This window comes from Papaver somniferum, unplaced genomic scaffold (genome assembly GCF_003573695.1).
Source record: "Papaver somniferum cultivar HN1 unplaced genomic scaffold, ASM357369v1 unplaced-scaffold_137, whole genome shotgun sequence".
NCBI lineage: Eukaryota > Viridiplantae > Streptophyta > Magnoliopsida > Ranunculales > Papaveraceae > Papaver > Papaver somniferum.
Window position 1 is genome coordinate 3,967,302 of NW_020622934.1, and position 25,070 is coordinate 3,992,371.

Here is a 25,070-nt window from a genome sequence, read left to right on the forward strand (position 1 = left end):
AACAAACAGATCTGGTAAAATTTCAACAAAATCTTGTTCAAGATTCATTTAATTTTAGATCAGTTATTTGATTTTAACATTTTCTTCTGAAATCTTGCTCCAATTTCTTTTGCGATGCTTTAGGTATTTTTTTGATTGGTTATCAGATGATATTTTGATTGGTAGATGTGTATTTGTGGTTATTTTTGTGTTTAAGTTCACGGATCCATTAGATGTATAATTGTTTTTGGAAATTCTAGATTTGTATAAGATCTATTCAAGGTTTAGAATTTTTTTAAGAATTTGGTTTTGATTGTTGATCGTCTTCGATTCAAATATTGATACTTAATATTCTTATATACAGATTTGAAGGAGTTATTGTAAGAATTCTTGTATCAATTGATTTCATTTTAAGATATAATTGATTTCTATATATAATTCATAAGGAACAAATTGAAAAATGACAGATGACATTAATAGCTTTAGAGTAACCATTCTATATCCCTCTTGTGTTAAAAAGTTTAGCATACAGTAATATACTAGGAGAATATATAGAAACGTGCTGGTCAAATTATTAGATTGCACAAGTATATAGTGTTTAGTTTTCGTTAGTGCCGATGAAAACTCTGATATAGCATCTAATAGTTGGTATACATTCTGCACTGTAACTTATGCCTAATAAGTTATCATCTAGTTTAATTTTTATTGCAAACTGATTGTTTTTGATAGACCCTTTATTTTACATTGCTTTGTGGGGCGCAATTCTTTTTCTCCCTATTATGTTCTATTAAAGCTAACTTGATACGTTCAATAGGATACCTTCCTTTTAATATGTTTGCAGAACAAACACCACTTTGTTGTTTATATGATTACATATCTTAAGTATTCACCATGTTTAGCGGTCCTTTAACATGTTCTCACTTGATTTATCTGGTACAGTTAGTTAAATGAACGTCGACATACACTAATGGAAGAATTTGCCAAGGATTAGTATATGCATGGAAATAGTGCTCCTGAACTTAAAGGGGAGAACTGGCCGGTGAAGGTAAAAAAATTATTTTAATAATTTTATATATTTTTCTATAAATTCCTGTATATTCGAATAGTTTGGAGTTGTATCCAGTGTCTTGATGCTATGTTTTCTTATCATAGTGATTATTTAAGTTGTAAAGTTGCTATTTTCAGTACATAATTTAGAGGCGGATGGTTCCCAAAACATTAGGTTGTTTTTAGTCCAGGCTCCATCCTAAATTTACCAGTTGTACCACAGACAACCATTCGACTTTTTAGGGACATAGAGATTATATTGTGTTTGGTTCCATTTGTATTTGTATTTAAGACTCTTTTCGAATTAGAAGGCTTGCTAAATAACTAGATTGTAGATAGTTGATTTACAAAGGGTATATGCCCCTTTCTATTGGTTGGGTTTCCTTTCCTGTAATTTCTTGCTTTCAGCAAAACCATAATAATAGTGCAACAATTGAGTTCGGTGGAAGGTGCAGGATTAAGATCAGGGACTTTAGTAGGAGTCTTCTCTTTTAATAGATTCGTTTAGCAGTAGGGAGGCTTAATGTGTACATAATTGTACACATTTTGATTCTTAATGTGTACATAATTGTACACATGTTGATTCTTAATGTCCACATAATATTTAATACCTCTATTAGTTTCACTTAGTAAATTGAATCAGAGATACCTTTATTACACGAATCCAATGGTTCTATAAGAGAAAATATTGCATATCTTGGATAAAGAATTTACCATTTCATAAACTAAATATTGTTTTTTCTCTTTTATCGGAATAATTTTTTGGAAATGCATCTTTAAAACACGAGTATTAGCTTTATCATTTTTTTTCTCTCGCTTTTGGATAGTTTAAAGACTTAATTGTTTCCTAATGTAAATGTCATTCTTTCACAGGTTCATTGCGGAGGATATGTCTATTGTATCCCATGTATTCCAATTGCTTGATAAGTTTTAGGTTGAATTCCAGACAACTTTTTTCTTTCATGTATTCCAAACTTGACAAGATGCGATTTATTTCTTATTTTTTTGCATCTCTAATGTGATATGTGATGTTAACTCAGGGGGAAGCTGGTGTTGATGACGACGGTGAAGTTCCTGATATCTCTAAATGAGAATGTATAATATGGCTTGCAATTTCGACAGCTTAATTGGATATCAGTCCTCTGTGTTGGTTCAAGCGACAAGGTAAGCCAGTTTTATTTCACTATACGTGATGTACATATTTGTACACCAGTTTTACGCGGTGTACTTTTTAGTGCACCAGTTTTATCATACTGGTTATAAGTTGTGCACTTTGTTTCTGCATTGATTATGTCCAAGAAACTATGTGGCTAGTATATGCATTCAGATTTATCTACTACAGTGATCTTATGACATTCAAGGGGTTTGTTATGGATTTTTTGCTTTTGGATACTTTTAGTTAAACCGGGTTGGTATTACAAAAATTTAAATTTTTATATAGTGGATTGTTTGATTTTAGCACAATTTAGTAGAACTATGAATGGATAAGTGATGTTTGTGCTGTATTGGGCTTACTATAATGTTTGTTAAATGGTATTGTTGTCGTGCTTTTGCACCACTAAGATGTGGGTGACTTTTTAATGATTTTAATGTTGTTTTTGCTATCAGAATTAATTTTTCGAAACCATGACTCAAAGTTGGTTCTGTTGCAAACGATTGCTCATCGTTTTTTAAGCCCGGGACATGTACTACCTAAAGATGATCGAGAAGAATAAGAAATTCAACTATTGTGGATAGCATTAATGCTTTTAGTCTCTTGAAAGCTTGAGAAAGGCTTTTAGGGAGATCAGTTCCATATGCGCCAAACAAGAGTCTTTCTCAAAACTTACATAGATGGTAGTTATATTGTTAGTATTGCAATAAATTGCAGATAATAAGAAATGAAATTGGCTTCGAGCCGATTACTCTGATGCTTTTCGGACTGATCCATTCATGAACCTACAACTGTTGAGAAATGTTGTGGATTTTCAAAGCAATTGTTTGACACTTGGCTTGCATGGTAATTTCTCTCTCCTACCAGTTATATTATGTCTTTTACTTTTTTATAACATATATTTTACCTTGCTGATTTTGGTATGCCTATTTTGGTAATGTGTACATAGTTGGAACATGTTGATTCTTAATGTGCACATGATTGTACACCTGTTAATAGTTAAGGTGCACATAGTTGTACACCTGTTAGTTGACGTGCACATAGTTGTACACCTGTTGATTGTTAATGTTCTCATTGTTCTACACATGTTAGTTGAAGTGCACATAGTTGTACACCTGTTAATCGTTAATTTTCACATAGTTCTACACATCTTGATGTAACATATGCACATAATTGTACACATGTTGATCGTTAATGTGCACATAACTGTACACTTGTTGATTGTTAATGTGTACATAATTGTACACCTATGAATGAATGTTTATAAACGTTCCAAAAAAATATTTGTGCACTAAATTATTGGCTAATTTTCATCCTTTAAGGTTGAGTTTATCAAAATCAGGCTCATCTTTGGTTTACAATAGTAAAACCTTAAGGAAACCATATTTTATTGTTGTTTGCGGTGTAAAACTTAAAGCAAATAGTAATTTATTGTTTTCTGAAGTGTCTTGTCTTCTTATAACTTGATTTCTTAGACTTCAACAGATACATTATTTGTTAATATCTCGAGTTCTTAGCCTTTTTCTTAATCTCAATTGCAGGTGTAATGAAGGTCAAAGATGATAGATGAGTCCCCCAACTTATGTTCCTATGCTTGCATCCCAAGATGCGGCAACACGGTGTAAGGTATTTGGTCTAATTGTATACTTGATTCCCTTTACAAGATTTTGTGCATCGGGCTTGCTTCGGTGAGTTTGTCATGTGTTGAAAGTATTTTGAGTTCTTCTCATATGAGTTCAGTATCCTACGAAATATATTGTTCCTCAACTTTTAAAGCATAATTTCTCATTTATATTTCTTGTCATGACCATATAAAGCACTATTTAAATAACTTTATTTAGGTTTGCGATGATTTTTTTTTACAAGATTCATACTGATTAGTAAAACTATGCCTACAACATTTATCATTCGGCACTATGGATTTTCCTTTGTTAGTTAACTTATTATCTTTTCCATTTGTATCTCATTTGTTCGGAACCCCTCATTTTCCGTCCAATTTTTTCTTTGTCATATCGGATTGTGCAGAAGATGGATAGCGTGAACGACGTTTTGGAACATTTGTTCAGAACCCCTCATGGATATATTGCATGTTATGTGGGCCTGATCGTTGGATTCTCTGAATTTTTACAACGATGTACATAGTTGTACACAACTGTTTAAATTAGAATTCTAAAAAAATGAAAATTATATAGTCATATGGGTACTCTTTTTGTAGATCTAGGAAAGAGCTTTCCGAATATATAAAGTTTAAAAATTTTTGACGAGCAGTTTGAAAGATAAATTGTTTTTGAGTTATTTGTATATTATTTAAAATTGTTGACGTCATCATGAGTCATCGTGGACTAAACTGCAAATATTTGGACTAAATTGTAAAAAGATTATTAGTGTACTTTCTCATATTTTGGACTAATTTATACCTAGTTGACTCGAGCTGAACTAACCCGTAGTTTTGGATTGATTTTTGGACTAAACCATATTTTTCCCATTCGGTTAAGAGCGGACTCGGAAACCTGCAACCCCCAGACGTAAACACAAACCTGCCCCAAATTAAACCCCAAACGGGTTTAAAATCCTCAGGGAAGTCTCAAGAGACTTCCAGAAAAATCCATAGAGAATTAAACAAGAAACCATGAACACACTTTGTAACTACAGAAAGTAAAACTTAGTAGATTTGTATGATGTCTTCAGATAAGAAAAGTAGCACAGTGAAGTTGTTTTGTCCATCACTATCAAAACTAGTTCCATGGGTTATTAAAAAAGAAGATGAAAGTTTGGATTTAGGTTTAATAGCTAATACTTTTGGTCTTGAACCATCAACCTTAAAAATTAATAATCATTTTATAAGTAGAGGAATTGATTTCGTATCATCTTCAGTTAGTTGGAAATCGCTTCTTTCTTTTTTTGCTTCAAGAGGTTTAGCTACTGGTTCTAGTGAACATGATGTTATTGTTATTGATGGAAGGGTTTGTAAGCCTGGAACTAAAAGTAAGTGCCGATTTTGCTCTCTTTACAACTATTTTTGACTTCTTGGAATTTAATTATATTTTTATAATTAGTAGATTTTGTGCCAATGAATTGCTTGTATTGCCAATTTAATGAATTTATTGAGAGCTTCTTGTTTGTCATTGTGGTACCGGGTATGTGCTTGTAGAGCTGATTAGCATATACAGTGGACATGTGTGGTGTTGTTGGCTGTTGTGTTAAATACTGCTTTGTACAATGTTGTTCTATAAATTAATTTGGTAAAACTGAACTGAAACTCTCCAGGAGGGCGTAGTAATCCCTTGGAAATTGGAAGTAGCGATGATATGAGCAGGGAGAGTACCGGACTCTCAAACAATACAGAGGGATCAATGGTAGATATTAACCTATTCAAGAAGATTAAGACAGATACATGCAATTCAGGTATGTGTTGTTCCAGCATGTTGTTACAATCGTCTATTAATGTTGGAATAGATGCCAACCTTGTATCTTGGATTAACATCGAGTAATGGTTTCTTCAGGGGTATGCCAACTTTTATCTGAAAGTTCTTCTGAGGGTCGTGAAAAGATCAAATTTAGCAGTCTTGCTGTGAAGAGGAAACCCTTGGTCGAAGATATCAATCCACCTAAAAAGGAAAAGATTAGTGAAAGCAGCTCAGGTGCGTTTATTTGAAATTATGCTTCTTTTAATGTTGGAAATTTCATGCTAGCGTGAGTAGCTCCCATCCCTATTGCTACCACACGGGCTCTTTTAGTTTGGTAGGTCATTAAGTCGAGTACCCTAACTTTAAGAAATTAAGCAAAATGCTAAGCAACTTTTCCTAAGCTGGTTGTAATATTTGATCTGTTGTGAATCCAAGAGTAGCATCCTTAGTAATGTTTTGCGAAACCAAAGCTTTTATGTATCCTTCTGATTTTCCATTTTTTTTGTAATATGAATCAGAAACTGATTACTAACGAACATACTTGAGTGAACTTAACTAGAGGATGGTGCTAGGTTTCAGTAGACTTGCAATCAGAATTAACACTAACAGTGTAATAAACATGCTCAAAATTAACTGGACAGGTAAACAGGGATGTGGGAGATTGTGTGTTGTTTTGTTTGTTCGACTCACATGGGAAGGTAACTTTTATCGCTTGTGTTTTGTTTTGTAGGTAGATTGAATTTCCCTATGACCAGTCCAGTAGTTCGATCTGTACGCAACTGTATCGATGGCAGTATTAGTGGAAGCTTAAAACGGCTGAGAATAGATGAGATGATTATGGCCACCCCTGGCAAAAGACAGAGATAACTGGTCTTGCATTTTGAAGTGTAAAATCTTAAATCTTAATATAGCGCTCATCTAGAAAGGGGTAAAAATTGGATCCACCAAGTGTGTACATATCAGTTTATGGCATAGAATACCAAATGGTTTTTGGTCCAAAATTGTATACCAGTTTGTAAACATGAATGTAAATTTTCTTTGATTTCAGCATAACTTGACAGACAGTACATCTGCAAACTGGTGCTATAATGTTACCAGCTTAGCAAATAACAATAAACCTCACTGGGGGATATAGAAGCAAACCAGGAAACACAGGTTTGTACAGTAACATTTACTATATCTTTGCCCTTTCAGGAATGAACTTATAGTTATACCACAACTGTAGTTGGTTGAATAGCAGAACAGGACTGAGAATTTTAATCAACTTCAGTATTCTTATCATTAATTATGTAAATGGGCCACAAGAGTATCAGCTTTGAGAGCCAACCAGGCTCTCACAAGCTGAATTTATCCAAAGAGGGGCCAATACATGATCCGTAAAAGCAAATTGAAAACCAGGAAAACTGTTAAGTCACAAATTTTGCAGACCATTTAGATATCAAATAAATAAATACTAAATAGAATTTTCCATTTGTTTACTTCAGCTACTGATATTGAAACTGTTTGGTCTACCTATACTCAGACTACACTGAACCCATTTTCAGTAAATACAGTTGGAAAAGCTACACAAAAGTAAATTTTACAGGCGGACTGATATACCAGAGTTGAAACAAGCGCCTGCCATGGGCACAAACATTTTGTCTGGTAACCAGCGCCAAAGCCAACAGCAGGAAAAAAACACCATCTCTATTCTCTCGAGTCTAAAGCAAGGAGTATCTTCTTCCTCGGTCCCTGAAAACCATAACCAACAAAACTTAATACAAGAGGACTGGAGAAAACTAAGTGCATCAAAAGCATGAAAAAAAAGAACTAATTCATTCTATGTTTAACAGAAGGCAAACAACAGTAAACGATAAACACATGATGTCAAGAAAGCATATAACGAGAGAGACATGGTAGAAGGTGGACTCTGGATTGAGTACCTAACATATACCCTAGATGATATCGAACTATGGTCCAAGGATCACCAACCAACACCAAGATTGCAAGTAGAAGTGACACCCTGGACAGGTTAAGCATCTCATATATCCAACTTGAAATTAATAACACTCTTTCATGCAGTACATACTACAAACAATGCCAATATTAAACGTAGCTATAAAGTTATATGAATCATGCAAATATCTCAAATTTGTTTATGTACGAGAAAAAATGCACTCAAGATATATGACAGACGTGTTGAGTATCGTACCATGGGCATTCCGAGAGCCTTGAGATCCTCATCCGTCATGTGCATCAATGCAGTCATGTCTACCTGCAGAAACAATATCAAATGTGAACCTGAGAAAACTTTGCAGGCAATAGAATTGAAGAAAATAATCCAATAGCAATCCTGCGTACTTCCTCAGCCTGAAACGTTATTGAATACTTCTCAAGACCCAAAGACTCAAGAAATCCATCTACAGATTCACCCTGCACGGTAATAACATAAACCAGAACAAAATTTAAGTTGGGAATAGGATCAGAAGAGATATCCATCACGTCTTCTATTACAGGAAAAAAAGATGCACACAGAACTTTTGGCATGAAAACTAGACTCCTACTTCAAGCGGTGAGCATAAGATGGTTAGAGCTGAAATTTAGTGTTTCCTACCCCATCGAGAAAATGACACCAAAAGATAGGTCAGCCTGTTACTAGTTCGGATAGAATTTTATTATCTAGACAAGAACATGGAGCTGATTGACTGAATAACAAACTTCTTTCTTTTGTTTAGATAACAATAAAAGAACAAGGTCACCCAAAGACTTATCCGCTACCTTTTGCTGTGACTTTTTCCTTGAAGCAGTTGGATTGACAACTTTTTTAGCCTCTGCCATGGGAACATCAACTGCAACACTTTTTCGGGCAGGTTTAGCAAGTTCTTTAGGCTTTGACTTTGGTAGATCAGTATTAGCCTGCTGTGCATGTGCAATACCTGATAGCTTTACCCGTAGATCCTGGACACCTCCTGCAAGAGAGCCCTTTCCCTTTTGATATGTTTTCTTCAAACCCTTCTTTTGGAGTTTCAATCGCAGGTCATTAGCAGCAACTCGGCGAGCTTCAAATGCCAACCATAGACAAAGCATCAGTAATGAAAACCAAAATTATGGAAAAGGTTGTTTGCATATAATAATATCAAAACTACACCATACTTGAAACTCGGGGTTTGTCTTCGTCGTCATAAAGATCGTGTTTCCACTTGTTGTCATTTTGCCGCTGTCTGCCATGCGAACAAAACAAATAAGCATCAATAGAAGGAAATGAAATGCTTACAAAAAATTCAGATAACAATAAAGATCAGAATCCAGAAGCATAAGAAGTTCCAAAACAAGTTGACCTTGTTTTGATGAAAGATGCATGAATGTGTCACCATCAAGCATATCTGCAAGGGGCCAGAGTGTCCAACGATAATATGTTCAACTGCCCAAATCTAGCTTTATCATTTTAAATCAATCTTGAGCAAAATAACTATGACCAAGCTATATATTCCTTTGGTCGTCCTTCACCTTCCAGTATTGATAGTTTAGTCACTGCGTCCCAGTTCTTCACACAATCAACAAAATCTTTGATACAGAATTTGTTACTTTGCAAACTAAGCCTACCCACATTTTTGCAGATTAAATAAAGTAACTTCAACTACCACATTCATTCTCATTGAGACCAATCTCTGAATCCAAACTAAACAATCTAAATCTCCACTCGATTTGGATATTACACACTACTTAACATTCACATATCAACTCTTCTATTTTGTGTGTGTTTAATCATTCATCACTACGCTTCTTCATCAAATAAGATAATTTTTGTTGTTCTAATGCATCCATGTATTATCCTCAATGTTCTTAACTAACATCTACAAGTAAGCTATGTAACAGAAGCAGTGCCAGTAACCCTAAGACTTACATACATGAATCTACTGTGATGCCCCATTTGTAGACTGTTTTATTACCTAATAATTTTTGCTTAAAAAAAGTTTCTAGAGCTAACACACTGAAATTCATACTCGATACAAAATCAAACTCCAAAGTGGAGAAGTGTTTACTCGGCAGTAAAGTTTCAAACTTTAATACTCCTACATTCAAACTACCAAAATAAACTCCAGAGGGGAGGAGAGGGAGGGGGGGTGGTGGATGATTAAAGCAACGAAACAACGAGATACATACAATATAAAGGAATAAAATTTCAGGAGAAAAGGTTTGAACCTTTTGCTAAAGGACGTTCTGCCTCTACCATACTCCTCATCTGAATCTCCATTAAGGCGTTCTTTAACAGACCTTTTGTTGGTCTCAGCTACAACCCGATCCGCATACATGGTTTTATTTAAATTAAACAGCTACTAAGGTAGATAATCAAAAGCAAAAAGAAGAAGACGAAGAAGAAAAAAAACCTAACCCTAATTAGGGTTTTTGTTAAGATGATTATTATTCAAAAGGGAATAGATTGAATACTATTGAGAAGATGAATGAGAGTAATAATCTAGACAGTGGAATATCAAGGCGCCATTTTAGTTTTCTCTGTTGTGCTGGTTAATCAAGCAGAGAAGTGGGATTTCGAGATCTTTGTGAAAGAGGAAACCAGAAAACTTCCCATGTCCACGTTATCACACTCTCAAACGTGCAATTTCATCGGGAAGGGTTGACACTTTGACTTACGTTGACCAACTTTAATAATACATACTCCGTATTATTAAAGTATACTAGTTTTTCACCCGTGCGATGCACGGACCTGTTTATTGCTTACATAATATTTAGTGCTCTCTTTATTTAGAGAATATATTACAAAACCAAAATGTGCAAGAAATAAAATAAACAAAATTTCATAATCTCTTATCACAATAATCTATATTATAAGCTATTGTTAAACAAAAACAAACTATTTGGTAGGGATTAAACTTCCTTTGATTATTTGAATAAAACCATATTGTTCGTATCAAATTGAAGGTTCACACCCTTTTTGCCTATGGTTTTTTTGTTATTTTTGTATGTCTGTGTTTGCCTATGGTTTTATGTTTTAATAGTTTAAGTCTTGTTCTGGTTAATCTGATAGGCTTGTCCGGCTATATTGAAGGAGTTTTCTCCTTTTCATATGGGTTTGTCAGTGCTGTTAGTAATGTTGATTTAGTTCTAGATTTACTTGTATTAGGTTTAGTAATGAAAAAAAAAACAGGAGTAACTCGTTCAAGATCATCATCTTCAAGTTCATACACTGAAAAAAAATTATCACATCTCCAAAGCCGAGTCAGTCCGTCGATTCGCTTCCCTACAGACACGTAAAGACTGATTCAGATTACTGCTGCTACTTTAGACACCCTGGTAACTATTTGAGACACTTGAGACATTATGGTTACTTCTTGGTTACTGTTACAACTAAATGGGTCATTGGTTCCTTGATTGCATTAGGCAATCTAAAATTGAAAAGCTCCGGTTCATGTTTACATGTTCTGATGATCATTGGGTTGGATTTTATCCAGTTATTGCCTTGTGCATTGATTCATACCCTAGATGTTTTGTCCTCTCCTATGCGAGAGAGAAGGTTTTACGAAACAGTTTATAGCTCTGAAGAGATTGATTGGATAGGTAAGAATTGGTGGAGATATTATTACTTGTATGGTAAGAATTGGTGGAGATATTATTCCTAAATTAGATTTCTTATTATATGTATTGAGGTTAGCCTCTTTTTTGACAAAAAAAAAATATGTCTCTTTTTCTTTTTTTGATGTGAAGTTCTTCAAAGTATAGATACGTATACTTTGCCTTTTAATATTGTTCCACAAGTCTTCTATATTCTTCTTTTTTGTGAATTTGTTGTTTTCTGCCATTTATCGTTGTTCTTTTTAATTACCGCGTGTAGGTAGTGATATTCATACCTGTATATATTACGAAGCTCTTCTAGCTTCATCGAGTTATTTTTTGGGGCTAAAGATCGCTTACATTTGGTTTCTATACACTTCTTGGCACAAAAAATGGGTCCAAGAAGTGCGCTTTAAGACTAAAAATATAATTTCATGACCGTCGGTGATCCCTTGTGGCACTCCCTTGGTTTCGTCCCTGTGCACCGATCTGCTTGCCGGTTATGAAATACAAAAAAATGTTAAATTATTATAATAAAAATTCAGTAAACTTCATGTCATGGTTTTGAGTGCAACATCTTCGAATCAAAACATATACTTAGTAGTACTTATTCCATCTTCATTTTAGAATCCCCTGTTTCTTAAAGTTTTAATATTCTTTAAATTTTAAGAGCTCAAACTTCTGTTTTCTTATATATTTGTATCTTTTTTGCCTCGCGTTTTTAGGGGCCACTCAAAAGGATTTAGGGGCCAACAATAAAACAAAAAAGGTCACCCCAAAGGGAAAATGTAGCCAGCCCTTATCTCGCGTAATTCGTAATGGCAAAATTACCCTTATATATTCGGAGGATATGATAACATTTTTATTCTCCGATTTCAATCGGAAGACAAAAATTTACCCAGACTTCCGATTGTAGTCGGTGCAGTATTAGAATGATTTCTGTTTCATTTTTTCCATTTCTTTTTCATTTTTGAGTTGTTAAAGTTATAGAGAAGAAGGTGAAGGAAAAAAGAGAAAACCCATTTTATCACTACAAAAATGGATGGATATGAAGAAGAAGGTGAGAATCATGGCGAAGACGATTTGGGGTATATGTTGAATGATCCAAACTTTTGTGGAGAGGAAAACCTAGACGACCCTTTCATGGAAGAAAATGGAGAATCGCCTGATATTGAAGCTAACGATGCATGTAAAACACAGGTATTGTGTTAAGAAACTCAAATACTCGATTTGCATGCGTTTGTGTGCTTTTGTAAACAAGAAAAACCGATTATTGCATGCATTGAATGCCATGAACTACCCAGATTCGGTAGATAATTTCTCGAATAAACTTACGAATATAACACACTGAGTACCAAATATGTATATTCGGTAGTTCCAAGATAGTAGTTTACTGCCGAATATGAGAAAAAACCCCAAACTGGTTTTCCAAAAAAATCTACATTCGGTAGTTATGTAGAGTTATTTACCTCCGAATGGACCCAAAAACGAATTCCTCAAAAAAATTCAAAACTCAGTATTCTTATCCTTTATAATCGGTAATAGTTTAACATTATTTGACTGCCGAATATAACAGTGGCCTCAAAATAAAATTTCCGAAAACATGAAAATCGGATGTTTATCGATTAAAGTTATCTCCCGGATATTTATATTCGGTTGTTTTACTATATATTTTAGATTTCGATTATATCATTTTTTGCACTCAGTAAACTGTGTACATTCATTTGCATAATCGGGTGTTTTGGGCAACCGATAGGATTCCGAATATAGTATATTCGGCAGTTTGACTTATTTAATAACCTCCAATTATTGTATAATAATTTGTTGCTTTCATATGCAGGCCGTTGAAGAGTTTGTTGATGATTTGTATTTGAGGCCCGACACTTCCATATACTATGCAAACGATTTGGTATACTCATTACTATTTTTCTTTTTTTTCAAAATTTATATGTTAAATGGTTATGCTTATTAGATTTGTTTTGTTTTATGCACGTTTAGACATTTGGAAGTAAGAAGGAGGCAAAGGAATGGCTTATGAACAAGGCAAAAGATAACATGTGCGTGGTAGTTCAAAATAATCATGTTAGTGACACTCGATGTGAAATGATTTGTGAGCGAGGTGGGACGCGAAAGAGTCACGAGGGAAAGAATAGTAAGTACGTACGGAAGACGAATAGGAAATACCGAAGAAATACCAAGAAGATAGGATGCCCATTTAAGATTGTCTTCTATAAGCCCGATGGTATTAAAGGTAAAGAGTATAAAATGTATAAAGTTGATAACGGTTGTCACAACCATGATGATCCGTTGGATTTAATTGGACATGTAATGGTTGCCAAGTTAAAACCACATCAAATGCAGATGGTGAGGTCTATGCAGATCCAAAAAGCGAGTGCGATCTTAAGTAAAATAAAGGCGGACGACCCCGATAACTTGTCTTCTTTGTCTACAATTAAGTCGGCCCTAGCTACGATCAAAAGGACTGAATGGGATGGTAGAACGGTCATGCAACAATCGGAGTGGTTAGCGGAGTTACACGGCTACACCTTGAGAAGGGAAGAAAAGGATGGTATAGTGGTTCGTATTTTCTTGGCACATCCCGAAATGATCCAATTGGCTCAATGCTTTCATCAAATTTTGTTGATAGATGCTACTTATAAGACAAACAAGTATAACATGCCGTTGTTGAACATTGCTTGCCATACTTCGGACAAACACACGTTTACGATTGCATGGGGTTTAATGGATCATGAGAACAATGTGAGTTTCATTTGGATGTTGGAGACATTGAGGTCCATTTATAACGGTGATAATTTTCCAAGGGTTATTGTAACGGATAACGATCAAGCCTTAATGCATGCAATAGCATTAGTGTTTCCGGAAGACCAAAACTTGCAATGTACGTGGCACATTCAATGCAATCTCAAAACCAATTGCCATCATCATTTCCAAGCTAAAAGACCAAGGAAGGGTACCAAGAGGTCAAATGAATAGGATGAGCGCATTAGTAAATTAACCGTGGAAGAACGTAAGGAAGAGGATAGGTTATTTGAAGAAAAGTGGAAGGAGGATGGAATTATTTGGAAAATGTTCATGAAAGCATGGAACAAAATCGTTTGGTCGATGACCGAGGAAATTTACAAATGTAACTTGAAGAAATTTGAGGATGAATAAGGCACGGACTACCCAAAACCGGTTGAGTATTGTAAAAAACAATGGTTAACGATTAAGGAGAGGCTTGTGTTTGCATGGACATATGAATATCGTAACTTCAAGAACGAAGCGACAAGCATTGCGGAGGGGTCTCATGGTCGACTAAAGAAAATACTAATTGGTAGTCAAAATGGAGTTGTGTCGATCCAAGAAGCAATCCATGAATTCACCAATCGTGATCTCGTAAAGATTAGGAAATGTATGCAATTTAGTGTACACCAATTCTCGATGGAACATATTAAGGAAAAATTGCTTTTAAGGGGAGTTGTTCATGAAGTTTCAAGATAGGCAATAAATCGCATGATGAAACAATTGAAGTTATATAAAAATTATGATGACGAGAATACGGTTTATGTTTGCAAGGATATGATAGGTATTGGACTCCCGTGTCGTCATAAGTTGGGTAGGTATGTTGAAGTGATTGACAACAATGATATTCATCCATTTTGGAAGCAATTAAATTTCACTCCGAACACCCCGGTAATTGATGGTCCGTCTTTCTTGGAGTCGGAATTGTGTGCACGAATAGCTGAGCGTTACGCTACATCAAACGGAACCAAAAAGCAAATATTGATGCATAATTTGGAGGAAGCCCTTCACCCTTGTTTAAGGGAAGTTGATGAACCTATTAAGCAAAAGAACACCGGTAGGCCGAACACCGAAGTGTCGAGGACCATCCAAAGAAAAGAGTTGAAAGAGTATTTGTCTAATAAAAGAATATTGTCTAGGCACGAGCGTTCGGAAGCCGAATTTGAAGATGAGCCGGAACCTAAGAAAATAGGTCGTCCAAGAAATGATCAAAGTGGACCAACCACCCGACAAGTAAGGCCAAAGATCTCTACAAAGCCTTCTCAAGTAACTCACCCCAATGTTGTCGAAGAAGTTGTTGAGCAAATGAACGCCTCGCAACAAACCCAACCAATGGAAATTCTTACTATAAAAGAGGACAAAGGTACTCTTCGTTGCCCTAGAGATCTTAATGGAAGACCAAATCGATCCACATATACAATATACAAAAAGTATTTGGAACAACTCCCTCCACTTATCATTCCATTTGTTTTGTCGACCGACGAGGTTGATGGGGATGGAAATTATGGGTTTCACGTTGCTACGGAACAAATGGGTTACTTTAGAGAGGCGGATATCGAAGATCTCACCCAATGCCAATATTTAAGAAATAAGATGGCGGTACAACTAGTGAAGGACAAGGGTTTTTATATGGAGATGATGAGGCGAGGAGATAGATACGACAAAGAACAAGAGTTCAAAGACTTAGTTGCGCGTGTGAAGTGCCGAAAGGGATTGAAGACAATCGGATCCAAGTATTGGATGACAATGCCTAAGAGTAAAGAAAGATTGTCCGTTACCTCCGTTGAGTAAGTGGCACGATTACTTCCCGATGAACCATTGCAAGGATTGGGTGAAACAATATGAGTCCAACATGGTTGATTGGGATCGCGTTATGGACAACAACTTTCCCGCTGAGTTACTCGAATTGATCCCCTCGGATGATGACGATGTTTGATCGTTTTTTTTCGAACATGTAATTTGTACAAGTTTTTTGGAAACTTTTTTGTGAAGATATATGATTTAATCGGTCACAAAAAATACAATGTTGTCTCCCGAATGTAGGAATCGGGCTCTTTGATACACGTTTTGATTCCGAATATTATAATCGGTTGGTAATGATACACGTTTTGATTTTGAATATTATAATCGGTAAAACTCTTAAATATCTATCTACCGATTTGGTGTTGTATTTACAGCACTCAAACATCACATGTTATTCTTTTTTCCCAGTCCGAGATGCAACAATCAACGCGGCTTCGAAATGTAGAAACGACTCTCTTCTCCACTTGGAATAAGCATCTTGTGCCGCAAACCTGTCGTCTCTGTGCCTAGCAAGAATACGGTTGTACTCGGTGCACAATTTTATAACATGGTGCACCCTTGAAGAAACATGGGATGGTTCATAATTGTGGCGTGGCTTCTTGTACTTACCAACAAAAGGACCCAATGAAACGTTAATCCAAAATATACGATCGTCCTGCTGTTCTTTGGGTAGATCTTTCACAATGTAATAATTTTTTATCCATTCGGTCTCTTCCTCAACTTGTTTTAATCTTTCTCTATGATGGAATTGTTCTTGACCTCGCTTCTTAGCCTTGATTTCCTCTTCCTCCTCCTTCGTTGCCACTAACGATGGTTTAATTTTTTTGGGTTGTTTGTTCCTTTTTTGTATTTCTTCTTCCATTGTTGCAATTGATGTAGTTGTTCGCTTGCATCTTCGAAGTATGTTGTCGATTGATGATGGACGTGCCATTGAAAAGGTTTTTCATTCTGATTTTTTACTCAATAATAACTGAGAGGGGTTACCCTCCTTATATAGATTAGAGTTCCAACGGCTCTAATTTTTGAAAATATGGCCGTTGAGGTTTCTGAAAATATGGCCGTTGAGGTTTCGTATAAATGATGCACTACAATCGGTTGCTAACGATACACGTATTCCCTCCGAATAGGACATTCGGTAGCGAACTTAAATTTTTATCTACCGATTAGGTTGGTATTTCTAAACACGACTATATTATTCGGAGGATATTTTTTTTGTAAAGTCCCGAATGTACGATGGCCCAAAAATCAGAATTTGGGGAAAACTGATACTTTTCAAATTTTGAACTTGCAATAATCGGAAGTAAACTTAGTTACCCAAACTTCCGAATATGGGTTGTCTAACCTTCTATATTGGCCCTTGGAACCACCTAGAGCCATGGCATGGTTTTTTTTGAACTTGTAATATTCGGAGGATAATTTATTTTTGTAAAGTCCCGAATGTACGATGGCCCAAAAATCAGAATTTGGGAAAAACTGATACTTTTCAAATTTTGAACTTGCAATAATCGGAAGTAAACTTAGTTACCCAAACTTCCGAATATGGTTTGTCTAACCTTCTATATTGGCCCTTGGAACCACCTAGAGCCATGGCATGGTTTGTTTTGAACTTGTAATATTCGGAGGATAATTTTTTTTTTGTAAAGTCTCGAATGTACGATGGCCCAAAAATCAGAATTTGGGAAAAACTGATACTTTTCAAATTTTGAACTTGCAATAATCGGAAGTAAACTTAGTTACCCAAACTTCCGAATATGGGTTGTCTAACCTGCATGGTTTGTTTTGAACTTGTAATATTCGGAGGGTAATTTTTTTTTGTAAAGTCCCGAATGTACGATGGCCCAAAAATCAGAATTTGGGAAAAACTGATACTTTTCAAATTTTGAACTTGCAATAATCGTAAGTAAACTTAGTTACCCAAACTTCCGAATGTACAACACAAATCATTGTCATTTATCTGCTCTTCTTTACTTTACGACCGTGAATACCTCCCAGTCCTGCACGACCACGGGGTTTAGCACCTTCAGTTGGAGCACCTTCAGCGCTCGATGAAGCTCGAGTTCTTTTACCCTTCTTTGATACTGCCACCTTGGGCGGATGCCTCTTCGTGACTTTCTCCCCAAACTGGGCAGCATAATCTTCGTTATCCATATTATCAACTAGGTCTCTAGCCTCTTTGATCTTCTCAGCTGGCATGGGATCTCTGCTCTTCAGGCATGCAGTTAACATTTTGGAAACACGCTTGAACCTATTCACCTGTTTTTATACGTAATGACATAACATCAAACGGTAATTACCTAAGATTTATAGGAATAATATAAAATGAACAAAAATATAAGAACACGCATCAGTCTATCATAACCAGCTGGTTTGTCTTTGATGATACAATTATAACTTGAACCCGCCGCAGTAGTGTTGGATTTGATTTCACGGATAACCAAAGGATGTGATACGTTGTTATACCAACTCATATAGTCTGGAGAATTTTCATCACCTCGGGTGGTTCGTCTACCAGTGTCGATAATGAAGTCATTCCTCTTATCCCAGTTATCAAAAACAGTAGGTGGGCCTGTGTGAACAATCGTGAGATTATCACCACTAGAAGAGCACAACTCCAACTCCAATTTGTAGTAATCCCCCATTTTCTCCACAGGTTGATGTTGTATATACCTGTGTTGTCGCATCACCCTAGAGGGGTTATACATCACATATCATGTGGGGTGCCACAATGGTCCAAAATAAAGGGACAAGTCCGACCGAACATTTATATGCCCACTGGCTCGATCTACCTTTTATGGATCAAAGCATACGTCCGAGGCCTTCAATTGGTCCAAAATCTCCCTCATGTGAATCAACTGCTGCTCTTTTGTCCTAGAACGGTTGTCTTCAAATATATAATTTGTTCCTCTAGGAGTACCTTTGCACCACCCCGGGTTCTCTCCGGCCAACTTCAGGATAGGGAAGTGGTCATAGATCCATGCCTATATACATAAGAAACCAAGTTTTAGTAAATAGATTGTGTATATTCGGTAGTAATTTCCAAACATTATTTCTGATTATATATAATCGGAAAAAAAACTGAGTACCTATCCACCGAATACCCAACATTCGGAAATAGATATGGATCATTTCCTAACGAATATGCGTCATTTGGAGTTCAGTAACCTATATTTTTTCTGGCCTGTATATTCGGTAGTAATATCAAAAGAATATTTCCGATTATATATAATCGGAAATAAAACTAAGTACCTAGCCACCGAATAACCAACATTCGGAAAAAGAGATGGATCATTTCCTACCGAATATGCGTCATTTGGAGTTCAGTAACCTATAGTTTTTTTGGCCTGTATATTCGGTTCTAATATCAAAAGAATATTTCCGATTACTACCGAATATCAAAAGAATGCTAGGCATTCCGTGCCCCAAGAATAGTCACCGACTTCATGGAGAGGATCCAAAAGTTGTATAAGGTTGGCGTCGATCCGGTTGCCAGAAGTATTGAGGAATATGACACATCCCAATACACAAAGGAGATCTGCGGTGGCAGCTTGGTTCACTTGCTCATCAATTAACGTTCCATTCTTTTCCTTCTCCAAGGTGCCTCGGAACATATTCATCAAAGCTGTAATGTTGATCTGTCTTGTTCTGTAACTTGCATGCCTCCTAAACTCTGCTATTGTTGTCTCTTCATCCCAACCTAAGCACTTTTTAGTTAGAGCATAAAGTTGTGCCCAACTTAACTGCTTTGTGTAGTTAAACTTCACAGTTGTGCCTTGGTCGGGAATGTTAAGAATCTGCACAACATCATCCGGAGTAATCGTCATCTCCCCAAACGGCATATGGAAAGTATCGGTTTCAGGATACATTCTCTCAACGAACGCCGATATGGACACACGATCATGTTCCAACAATGAATTCTCGGCGGCATTAGCTAACCCCGAGTTGGCAACAATTGACTTGAACCTTTCACATTCACCGGATAAAGGCCACGCAAGCATTTTTGTTGGTGCGGCGGTAGGTTTGAGTAGACGGACCGCATCTTGATGATCCTATTAAAGTACATAAAAAATCCTTAATACAAATATTACGATATAACACATAGACAATACATTAATAAAAAATAGTAATTTTATTACCTCGGTTTCGTATATTTCTCTGGCCCATGAGTCTTTGTATCCAAATAGCAATTTTGTGCCTGCTGGAATACCCTTCTTCTTCAGGTGCTGAGGGACAAGATGTGGTGCTTTCTTAGCAATATCCTTCTTTACACCATCTTTTCCTTTTTTGGCTTTTTGGGTACCACTTGGTTGTCCTTCTTCTTCTAATCTTGGCACTGGATCAACTGGTTCAATTTCATGGTGGGGTGTAACTTGTGGAGCAGTTGGTTCTGCACTTTGTTGAGCGGCTTGTTCAACACTTGGTTGCACCCCTTGTTCACTGCCTTGTTGTCCTACACTTTGTTCAGCACTTGGTTGCACTCCTTGTTGACTGCTTTGTTCTTGTAAGCTTTGTTGAGCACTTGAATTATCTTTGGCACTCCTTTCCCTCCTAGCACTAGCTGTCACTTTCTTCCTCCTTTCTCGACTTTGTCTAAACAACAAAGAAATGAACAATATTTACAAATTATACAATCGGAAGACAAAGTATGGAAATATAACCTGCATGTACACATTCGGACGTAAAAGGACACATACTGTTCCCGAATACAAAACAATCGAAAGCTAACTAAACATATTTACAACCGAATATGCATCAATTGGAGTTCAGAAGCTCTAAATTTTTCATCCCACACAATCGGAAGAAAAAGTACAAAACTATAACCCGAATAAACAAATTCGGAAGTAAGAAGACACATATTTTTCCCGAATGAAAAACAATCGGAATATAACTAAACATGTTTACAACCGAATATTCATCAACTGGAGTTCAGAAACTCTAAAATTTTATCCTACACAATCGGAGGTATAAAACATTATATTGTCTTCCGAATAAATACTGGCCCCAAAATGGGATTTTTCCTATATCAGAAATTTTGAGATTTTTTCAATATACATATATATATATATATATATATATATTCGGTAGTGAGTGTACTTCCGAATACTGTGTGTCTACTTAAATATATTCGGGAGCCAAAAAATTCATTAAACTACCGATTATTACCAGTTTGTATCCAGGAAGATATGACCAACAATATTCGGCCGATAACCATCAAATATTTCTTCCGAATACTGTCGATGTTCTTGAGAAATGAAGAACACGACTACATTCGGAAGTAAATAAGCATGAATATCGCCCGAATCTGGATAAATAACCGAAAACACTAGAAATTTTTTTTCTCGATTCGTCGAATTAAAGCGAAATAAACCCCAAAAATGATAGATTCTTACCTAATTGGGGCCATTTGAAGTTGACGAAGTGTTTGACTATCGGAATCGCAACCACCGACTACATCGACGGGTACTTCTTCTTCGCGTTCTTCGCGTTCTTCTTCATTTGCAGCAACAATTTCTTTATTTCTTGCTAAAATCCTGGATTGATACCCCGAGCAACGTTTTTGGTTCTAGGTCTGTGAGTTTCATTTCCCTTATCCATTGTTTTATAAACGAATCGACGATGTTTTGATTTTACGATTTGCGGCGATGTTTCGGTTGAACACAAGAACGAGGGAAAGTTTTTTTTTCTTCCACAATCGGAAAATAATATGAAACTGGAAGAAGAAGAGTTGAAATGAGTAGAATTTTTCTTTATTTGGTTTTTATACAGTTTTACCAGAAGGACATTTATGTAACTTCAATATCATATAGGGTACCCCTTAACTAGAGTCTTTGGCTGGGTATAAATTGATGGCCCCTAAATCCTTTCGGGTGGCCCCTAAAAACGCGAGGCTTTTTTGGTCCAACTAATTATTGTCTGCCTTTCATTCATCAGAAATGTCATCAAGATCACATCAAAATAATTAAATAAAATCTCGTTCAGTCTCTTGTGGTCCGCAGATATTAATTGTCCTCCGCTCCCTTCTCAATGAGCTTGTGTGCATGCATAATTGCAGATGATCTAAAAAAAAAACAAGAGAGCTTGTGTACATGTAGCTAGATGGTTTAATTTCAATGCATGTCAGGTATCATACATTGAATTGGATCCTAACATTTAGTGCATAAAAAGATAAGTAATAACTCGATTTCGAGTTGCTTGAGAAGCAGTGACTTCGTCTCTAATGATGTAATTGTATGAACCGTATCAGTTATTATACATCGTTATGTCTGTCCATCGGTGATCTGTATCTACTTCTCTTAAATTGAGGTAGCACCATGTTTCCTTTATTATTTTCATGTTATCGTTTACATATGAAGTAATTAAGAAATAAGAGCTCTTTTGGTTTCATAATAACGGAGTTGTACAAAAATCATAATTATTAGAAAATGTTGATTAGCTGAAAAAGAAACTAAATGGAAAGGCTCCTACTGGAATAGGCTGACCAATCTCGAATTGTGCAGCCATATGGTGTGCACTGTGCATTACCATAAAGAAAAAGAAGAGAAGAAGTTAATGATTTACCAAAACACCCATCTAGGATCATACACTCAACTCCATATGATATCTACCTTCATTGTATCTATTCGCCACCAATTCTAATCTAAAAGCAATAAAATTGAGACCAAATAGCAAACCAATTACATAAAACAGTAAAGTTTTGACCATCGACTATTCAACTACAGATATTTTATATAGGTTAATAGTACATCAATGGAGCTACAGAGATGTTGATATAGCTTTCGCAACGCCATTTCTTACACTTTAATACTCGATGTTTCTGTTTGTGAAACTAATTAGAATATAATGCATCCCATGATAACCTTTTGGCATGCGCACTTTCTTTCGCAGAGATATCTTTCGCATGGATGGCACCACTCATTAGAAACCGTTAAAAGTGAGAAGGATACGCGGGATAATTCTGAGACACACGAATAGCAAATATTATGCACGTTGCGTCGCTCAAAGTCTGTTTTTAATCGGATTTGAAGATTTTGTGCTTAAATTATGATATCTTCTTTAGATTCAAGACAGTTTGGTCAAAGGAACCTGGACAAACCAAAAATTATGGCTGTTGAGAGCACTTAATAGTAGCTTATGGGGCGTACAAAGTGATACTTTTATAGTTGTCACTGCCTACTGCATTTCGTAATTATAAAGAAATATTTTTTGCCTCTGCATTTATGACATGAGGAAACAGTATGTGGCTGGATCTTATCAGCATAATGAAATTACCTTTTCCTATGTTTCCATTGTAGGCCGTAACAGTTCCTACTGATCAGAATTAATTCACTCGTATTAAACTCATAAATGACCAAAATGCTCATTGTATGTATACCCATGAATTTAGTGAAATATAGAGTATATGAAGAACCATAATTGAAGGAACGCTTGTTTCATTTGGATTTGGGCCCAACAATTTATGTCAGAATTGCATTAAAAATCCTTGCGTTTTTAGGGGCCACTTAAAAAGAATTAGGGGTCAACAATAAAACCTAAATTGAATCACCCCTTATCTTTTTTTTTCGTAATGGCAAAATTGTCTTTCAATAATCGGAAGTTAAACATGAATTCAGTAGTTAGTGTACATTTAGTTATTGCTAGCAGAATTATTTTAAGTTTTTTTTTTTTTTTAGGTTCACTTTTTCTAAAGAAATGATGAACATCAACCAGAATTCTAGGATTTGCAGTATCAGGAACATAATCGGTAGATAAAAATCTATTTTACCTACCGATTATAGATGTTGTTCTTAAAAAATGATGAACATCAACCAGAATCGGTGATAATATGATTGTTATCTACCGATTATTCTTGATTTAAAAAATTCAATTTTTCTAAAAATTAAACACAATCGGTGGATAATGAACACAATTATTACCGATTACGGTACCGAAATTCGAAAATTTAAGAATTTTTTTCAAAAACTCATTTTGAGGCCAGTATATATTCGGAAGTTTAATTAACTTAAAATACTACTGAATGTGGCAATTTTCATTTCACATGGCACTATATAATCGAAAGTTAAGTTCACTTACCTTACTTCCGATTGTTATAATTCCAAAATTCGAAAAATTAAGGTTTTTTTTTCAAAAACTCATTTTGGGGCCAGTTTATAATCGGAAGTTTAATTAACTTAAAATACTACCGAATATGACAATTCTCATTTGGAAATGCCACTATATAATCGGAAGAGAAGTTCACTTACCTTACTTCCGATTGTTATAATTCCAAAATTTGAAAAATTAAGCTTTTTTTCAAAAACTCATTTTGGGGCCAGTATACATTCGGAAATTAAATTTACTACTGATTATGGTGGTACCAAAATTCGAAAATTAAATATATTCGGATATTAAAGTAACATAATTTACTACCGATTGTGGTAGTACCAAAGTTTAAAAATTAAAGGATTTTGACAAAATTTCATTTTGGGGCCAATATTCATTCGGAAGTTAAATTTACTACCGATTATGGTAGTACCAAAATTCGAAAATTAAAGGATTTTGGGAAAATCTCATTTTTGGGACATTATATATCCGGAAGTTAAATCAACACAATTTACTACTGACTATGATAGAACCAAAATTCGGGGAAAAAAAATCTGCTAAAAATAACTAAATGTACACTAACTACCGAATCCATTTTAATTCTCGATTATTGAAGGGCAATTTTACCATTACGATAAAAAAAGATAACGGGTGACTCAATTTAGGTTTGGGTGATCCTATTTTGTTTTATTATTGTCCCCTAATTTCTTTTGATTGGCCCCTAAAAATGTTAAAATTTGTAGAAATGGCCATAGTCTTTACTTCTTGCGCAATCTAAAAGGTTAAAAGATTAAAATGTTAAAATTTGTAGAGCATAAGATCTTCAGATGATAAGATTAATGAAAAAAAGTAACCAGCCTTCCCACTAACTACTTGATCAGTGAATCAGTGTCCATCTCCATTTCGGAGTTCGATGTTCCCATTTTACATTAGCATTAGCATCAAGTAGATTAGCAACAAATAATTTAATCCATGGAAATAAGTGAACAGTCATTGCAAGCATATCTAATAATTACATCTCTGGTGCATATTACCTCTGTAGTGCATAACTTTCGCATAGGCTCCGTCAGTGGGTCATAATTGTACAACTTTCTTATCAGCTTTGGTTGGTGAAATTGTATTTCTCTGTTATTGTTTTCTGACATTTATTAGTCTTTCGTGATTCTTCTCCCACAATTTAAAATATAAAACCTCATCAACAGGTCAAAGAATGCACTTTTAACTCCAATTTACACCTGCATAAATTGAGGTGT

At 35.5% G+C, this 25,070-nt stretch overlaps 2 protein-coding genes across 2 annotated transcripts; one reads left to right on the top strand and one right to left on the bottom strand.

Moving 5' to 3' along the window:
* Window positions 1–4,775: 4,775 nt before the first annotated feature.
* Window positions 4,776–6,754, top strand: LOC113334887. Its single transcript, XM_026581108.1, has 4 exons — window positions 4,776–5,164; window positions 5,447–5,584; window positions 5,683–5,820; window positions 6,317–6,754. The coding sequence occupies exons 1-4, from the start codon at window positions 4,855–4,857 to the stop codon at window positions 6,451–6,453; spliced, it is 723 nt and encodes a 240-aa protein (XP_026436893.1). The 5' UTR covers window positions 4,776–4,854; the 3' UTR covers window positions 6,454–6,754.
* A 233-nt stretch (window positions 6,755–6,987) lies between these two features.
* LOC113334888 (ankyrin repeat and SAM domain-containing protein 6-like) lies at window positions 6,988–10,150 on the bottom strand. The gene is made up of 6 exons (XM_026581109.1): window positions 9,769–10,150; window positions 8,719–8,786; window positions 8,344–8,624; window positions 7,927–7,998; window positions 7,778–7,840; window positions 6,988–7,317 (listed from the first exon to the last, which is right to left on the bottom strand). Exons 1-6 carry the CDS (start codon window positions 9,876–9,878, stop codon window positions 7,273–7,275), a joined length of 639 nt encoding a protein of 212 aa, XP_026436894.1. The 5' UTR covers window positions 9,879–10,150; the 3' UTR covers window positions 6,988–7,272.
* Window positions 10,151–25,070: the final 14,920 nt, after the last annotated feature.